The sequence below is a fragment of the Ascidia mentula genome, chromosome 7 (assembly GCF_947561715.1).
Source record: "Ascidia mentula chromosome 7, kaAscMent1.1, whole genome shotgun sequence".
Taxonomy (NCBI): Eukaryota; Metazoa; Chordata; class Ascidiacea; order Phlebobranchia; family Ascidiidae; genus Ascidia; species Ascidia mentula.
In genome coordinates, this window is record NC_138572.1 from 8,324,437 (window position 1) to 8,330,858 (window position 6,422).

Consider the following 6,422-nt stretch of genomic DNA (forward strand, 5'->3'; position numbering starts at 1 on the left):
AAACTCGCCTGGTTGTTGAAATTATCTGCTATTGAGTCTTTGTTGGCCATAAAGCTATCAGGAGATTTTAAAGTAGGAAAACTGGCGTAATAATGACGTTTAAACATGATTACGCTTAATTTGCTTACGTTTTTTATCGAATTGTGCTGCTCACACGGTCTTTCGATATGTTTGCAACGCCAACTCCTTTTATCCATAAATAACTGTTGTAAAGTATCGTGCTTAATTCCGCAAATACAACTCTTTGATAAAGTATCAGAATCACCAAACAGTCTTATGGGCAACAAAGGCCTGGTATCTGATTTTTTCTGAAGGAAAAATAGTTATTTGTCATTATTAATTCAACGAAAGGTTAAAACTTTTCGACAGTTTTCCTCCAAACACGTTTTTGCTGAATGCCTTTCCATGTAATATCACGCCTTGTTGTAAGTCATATTTGAAACTACGTATGGATTGTGTGATGTATGTTATCTAGACGTTTGGTTAAGGCATTAAATAGTATTGTTTGTAAAGTACCTCATCGACCTACCGTAAAGTGGAGACATTTCACACATGATGACCACGAAAGTTTCTTCCTTCAAGAAAAGCGGGTAACATTACAACTTTAACAATTATGCAAATATGTTCCATATTTAAAATGTTTTAAACATTAACCCTTATGAATTCGTTTGATTCTGGCGATATGATTTAATTTTTTCCTCATTACATCACAGCATGAACTGGTTCTGCCAATCCAGCGACCTGCTCACGTACGAAGAAGCAATGCCGTGTCTAAGACAAAAGCATATTTTAACTGGATATAGACCAAGAAAAAAATCCGTACTTTATTACATAAAAAGGTACGACATATATAGAAAATATATTTCCGGGATTAAAATATATTGACTTTCGTGTAAGACAAATACATTTCTCTGAAACTAAAAGAAACGACATAAGCTTTTTCCATCAACATTTAGATGTTTTCAATCAGTTAGTTGAAATCTTCTTTTGCAGCGTTTTTCAACTAAACAATGAAACTGTGAACTTTTGGACGCATTTCCTTCCTCTGCTGCACTTTGTCTACATCTACTCCGATTTTTATAACAACACCAAGTATTCGACTCAAGCGTTTTGCTATCCTTATTACGCACATGGCTTAGGTACTATTGCATTACTGCCCATGGTTTTTTTCCATCAATTTTTTATAAAGTGACAAAAAAAATGACTGAAACAATATAAAAAAAAAAGACTGAAACAATATTTTAAGTCCACTGAAACGGTGACAATTTTGATCATTTCTCAAAAATACCGTCATTATACTTTATAATATAGGCCTATACATTGTAACTTACAGAAACGTCGGTTTAGGTTGTTGTTTGCTCTTGGCGGTAAGCAGCTTCTCCCATATGTTTTGGGCTCATTCAGAAGAGGTCAATTGCAATTGTGGCGCAGTGGACAGGGCATGCATTTTCACTTACGCTTTGTCGATTCACGTTGGAGGAGAATACTACGCCTGTCCCATGAAACACTTTTGCAACTGTGAGTGGTCTACGCGCAGTTTTATTGATATAATGATATATAGGTCATAGGTAAGCTGTATAGAAAGCTAGTATTTATTTAACAATGGATGACAAATTTGTTTCCGTTATTTGGCTTAATGGGTTAACTCTGTAGTATGATTTCAAACCAATCATATATGATTAATATCAATATATTTACAGAACAATAACAGTAATGACATGTGTCTAATCTATAATGTATCAACCCAATGACGTCTGTTTATCAACTAGCGTCCATTTAAATTGCTTATTCCAAATGCTTGCTAAGTGTATATCTGTAAGCCTTTGTAAGGTGTGTAATTGCAGGGCGTTCCACCGCAGTTCAAACGCTCATTATCTTCAGTGCTTACTACACACTTTCATTTGCCGCTGTGCTGTTTGTTCGTACTTTCGCCCCAAAACTGGAGAGAATAGTCATGCTTGCAGGCATTGCCGGTGGTGCGATTACTGGATATTCACCATGCGTTCTTAGGTAAGGTTACAGAGCCCGCAGGCGCAGGCATTTATACTTTCTTGAAGATTCAAGACAGTAGTTAGAAATTTGTTATTTTGAATTCACTCTCCACGACGAAACAGTTCTTACAGGCCAAATATACTATTGTCCATGAACGTATATTTGAATTAAACAAATGATAATTTTTTGCCACTTTTTATGTCAATGTTTTTTTCACCTTAGCATTAATATGAATTTATACTATCTTCATTCATTCATTCGCTAAACTCATTATATATGAGAAAATACCAATGTTTTTTATGTTAATCTATTTTAGGTACAGAAAAGTTACTGTGCACAGTAGACATGTCTTAGGGCCAAATTAATATTTCTAAAATATGACTGCTTACACAGGCAAAAGTAAGCCCACGTATTTGCTTGTCATAAAAAAAGACTTTTTTGTTTTAAATGTTAACGAAAAATAGCTGGTAATTAATGCACACACTTAATTCTATATGGTTTGCAGATACTATTTTGGCTTATCGCCACATCCGGAGCATATCAGTTTCCATACTGGCCACGACCATAGCGTTTTGTTAGCATTCGCCATTGGAACGCTGATTTTGGGAGCCTTCCTGTACGGTCTGCGAGTACCAGAAAGATTTTCTCCAGGTTGGTGTTTGTATATTGTAAGAAAAGAAAGAGTTTCTTTTAACCATCCTGACAAAATGGTCGGTTTGTCACGTACGTAAGATACATGTTTTCGTTTCTGATTGGGCCGAACCATTGTTAGAGAAGAAACAGTATTAAAATTGCGACAAAGTTTTCGATACCCGGCCGATTAAATGAGTTGAAGTTCAGGAACAGATCATAGGTAAGTTAATATGAAAGAGGCCAAAAAATATTTTCAACTTTGATTATTCAATAATTTGTTTAGCTAATATACAACTTCAGCAGAAAGTAAGTAGTATTTTGTTTAATTTAGGTTCGTTCGACATAGTAGGTTGGTCCCACCAATGGATGCACGTTTTCACGGCAGTTTCTATGTACGCACAGAACACAATGTTACGTAAAACCGTTGATGAGATCTGGGCGAAACTTGATAGTGGGTAAGGGCATGTTTTTTTTCGAAGTACTTAGTTCAGATGGGTATTGTATGTATGGGTACATACAAGTATAGGAACAGTATGCATTGCTGTTGCTGTCAGGCATGTTTATTATTGTAAGCTGTATGGCAGCTGCGTCCTTCCTGTCTTCCTCATAATTTTTTATTTCGTTTTTTGTTTTGTGAGCATTTCGTTACATCCTGAAAAATGTTGCTGCACATTAATCGAAATGTTGAAATTGCAATTATTTATATAAGAGCCGCCTTACAGTAATAGGAAGCGTTTTGTTTTGTGCGCATTATGTTACATCCTAAAAAAGCCTGCTGCATAGGAATCAAAACGTTGACAATTGTTAAATATTAATAATTATTAATTAAAAACAAATGCTTCTATACCTACAATGTCAAGAATACTGTTTCTAATATCAATACAAAACTATTTTTGCCAGAAGAGCCGCCTTACAGTAATAAGAAGAGTATTCTTGGCATTGTTGGTAAACAAGCATTTGTCCGGTGGGAAAGATGATAACATGCTGCTGCCCTCTCAAATACTTTTACTTTTTCAGGCACATTGATAAAATCCAGTTGGATTTTTCTATCATCGTAACAGTTGGAGTAGTCATGGTTACAGCTATTTTAATAAACATTTCCATATTGCTGCACTGGTACCTTGTACGACGTGATGTCCAAAAACACAAGAACCAATAACCTATAAGTCTGTGGCGCGAATGTATAGAATTTAACAACACAGAATATAACTTAATATGTTTTTTTGTATACACTGTTGGTCATTCATTCTTTTAGCTATGCAATCTTCGCGTAGGCTTGTCTACTGTTAATCATACACAACCATCACTTACGAAACCAGCAATACTTCTGAATCAATTCAAATGTGTGTGAGTGTGTATTAATGTTAGTGTTTCAATAGCAAGTAATAAAGATAAGGACTATTTTTCTCCTAAAACCGAAAAAACTTGTTTTGTCTCCTGGTTGCAGCGTGTTGTGTATAAATTATGTTTGCACGTAATCCAATTTTGATATTGTGTTATTGATACTACAGCGGACATCAGTGTTGTTAGCGCCATTCACGTGTATATTGCTGTACGACCATGGCCCGTGCTCTGCAAAACAGTCAATACAGCCCGCACTAACCCAAACGTTAACAATTAATAGCGAACCAATTATTTCCTGTACAAAGTAACCGTTGGCTTACATTCTATATTGCACGTTTTACTCGTATTATTTTGTCATATGTATCGATGCTGAAACGCCAGTTAAGACTTGTAAAAACTTGCTAGTGTCGATCATGCGTGACCGTTTTCAACCAATTAAGTTCGTAGGCCTGTCTCAAGAGCGACTCTATCTCTTTCTCCAACTCATTCGATTCTATATCCTGATACGCTATTGAATGCTACTGCTCAAGGAACCAATTATTACCAATCACAAGATTGTTGCCAACCTTCGGGTTTGTTTGATGACAATCCTCAGAGTTATAACTGTTGGCTATGTTGATCTGGAGAGCTAAGAAAGGTTTGGAGAACTCGCTTAAATTAGGCAGCCACCTATCTACAACCTGCCAATTCCTTGTGGAGACTCGCGCTATAGTGCCTTGAAACAGCAACCACCAGGCAAAGGTATTATTCCTCCAAACTGCTATTGCTGTTAAGCTGCTATGTATAAAGTTTTGGAGAAAACAATTAAATTTCTTTTAAAGTGTACCTTATATATTCCTGCACTTACATTAGTGAGTTGCCTGCATTTCTTAGTAAAGATTTTGTTTAGTAAAGATTTTTTTGTGTCAAGTGTTGCGATCGGCGCATTATATAATCGTTCGGTGGTCCCTCGTACATGCATATAGAAATACATACACACTTAACGTAGAATTATAATGCAGGCTATGACCCTTTCTCTGACTCCTGATAATGAAAGATTTAACAACAAAATTTATCCTTTAAATCATAATTGCGACGAAATGAGTATACAGCGCAAATATATGTTACTAGTGGGACGTTTGTGTCATTCGTCTGCCTTGTCTCTTATCTGTTCTGCCAATGTAGTCCTAATTAATTTTGTGCGGTAACATTTTGGGACCAGATTTATTGCGTCCAAGTCTACACAATTTTATACTTTACCACGAAGATGACACTCTGATTCACATGAGTCATGAAGCAGAAGAACAGCGCGCTCAATCAAGAAAGTGGCATGTCAGTGTAAAAGTAAGGAATGTAAAGGGTTGTAGCCATTACAACATAATCCTTTACGATTGCAAAACATTCACACATTTATGGGCCGAGCGAGTCATTGGTAGAAAAATACTTCCGATGCGATGACTTCTTTAGAGATCACAATTTCAATTTATGTTCCCCTATGCTGGCACGGGCCATGTTTCGTCGCACTGGCTGCCCCTCTCTGGTGGGGACCAAGTGTAAGTGCTTACTATTCATGGACTCCCAAAAAGTTGAGTCAGAGGTTGACTTAAATAAAATAATATTTCGATTTGTGCTACTACTGGTACGTTTAAAGTATTAGCATGCGTTCCCGGCAAAACTAATGTTGAATTTTTATGATTAAAAGGTTCCTTTTTATATTTTCATCCGGTCAGCTAAACCTCATTACAGTACAAAAATGTTTTAAACATTATCTTAAGATCTTATTAGACCCTCAGATTATGATTTGTTTATATTTATATCCACTTTGACGATTCAACTTTAAACCTTTTTTTATATATTTATGTAAAAGCGTTGCATTCCTTATTTCATTTTTGTGGTTTAGTGGCTAGCCTATAACTATTGGATCTTCATCTCCAGCGCGCATTAAGGTAGCTCATTTTTCCTGAATTGTAACACAAATGTGTCAGTGATGTTCGCTTGGCGAACAATTAAAGCAAAAACGCTTTCACAAGCTGCACTGGGCATTCGAGTGGGAACCACGATCAGTTTACCAAGACAGCATCTTTTGCTGCAACGTCTGCAATCATCCAACAATAAACCAAGCCATGTGGAATTTTCGAAATCTAAAAGTTATCCAACAAAAATTGGGCTTGACAAGACCATAGGCATCCCGCGCAGATTAGCAAAAAAGAAATCTGTACGAAGTGCTGCTATTTCATTTGGAATTCCAATTACCATGCTGTGCATTATTTTTTATGTATTTTTTCTAAGTGGATACAATTTAAAAGTTGAACAAACTCTTTCTGAGACAGTGCCTGGGTACAAAGAGAGCATGAGTGCATCGCCAGCTTACAGGAAAGAGATGGAGAAGCTGAGAACAATGGAAAGAAGACGTGAAATGGCAAAGAAAAAACAAGAAGAGAAAGATCAAAAATAATTTGTATTTCGTTGTAATT

The 6,422-nt window shown here is 36.2% G+C and overlaps 1 protein-coding gene across 1 annotated transcript; it reads left to right on the forward strand.

Moving 5' to 3' along the window:
* The first annotated feature begins 714 nt into the window (after window positions 1-714).
* LOC145909476 (membrane progestin receptor gamma-like) lies at window positions 715-6,403 on the forward strand. The gene is made up of 7 exons (XM_082996867.1): window positions 715-839; window positions 994-1,139; window positions 1,348-1,518; window positions 1,845-2,010; window positions 2,498-2,643; window positions 2,957-3,080; window positions 6,238-6,403. Exons 1-7 carry the CDS (start codon window positions 715-717, stop codon window positions 6,401-6,403), a joined length of 1,044 nt encoding a protein of 347 aa, XP_082852993.1.
* The last annotated feature ends 19 nt before the right edge of the window (window positions 6,404-6,422 follow it).

What these genes read in the sequence shown, in the direction of transcription:
- LOC145909476 (XM_082996867.1), top strand. Translation starts at nt 715, where the DNA reads ATGAACTGGTTCTGCCAATCCAGCGACCTGCTCACGTACGAAGAAGCA. An exon ending in GTACTTTATTACATAAAAAG is followed by an intron (nt 840 to 993) that starts GTACGACATATA and finishes CTTCTTTTGCAG; the next exon opens with CGTTTTTCAACTAAACAATG. An exon ending in TATTCACCATGCGTTCTTAG is followed by an intron (nt 2,011 to 2,497) that starts GTAAGGTTACAG and finishes TATGGTTTGCAG; the next exon opens with ATACTATTTTGGCTTATCGC.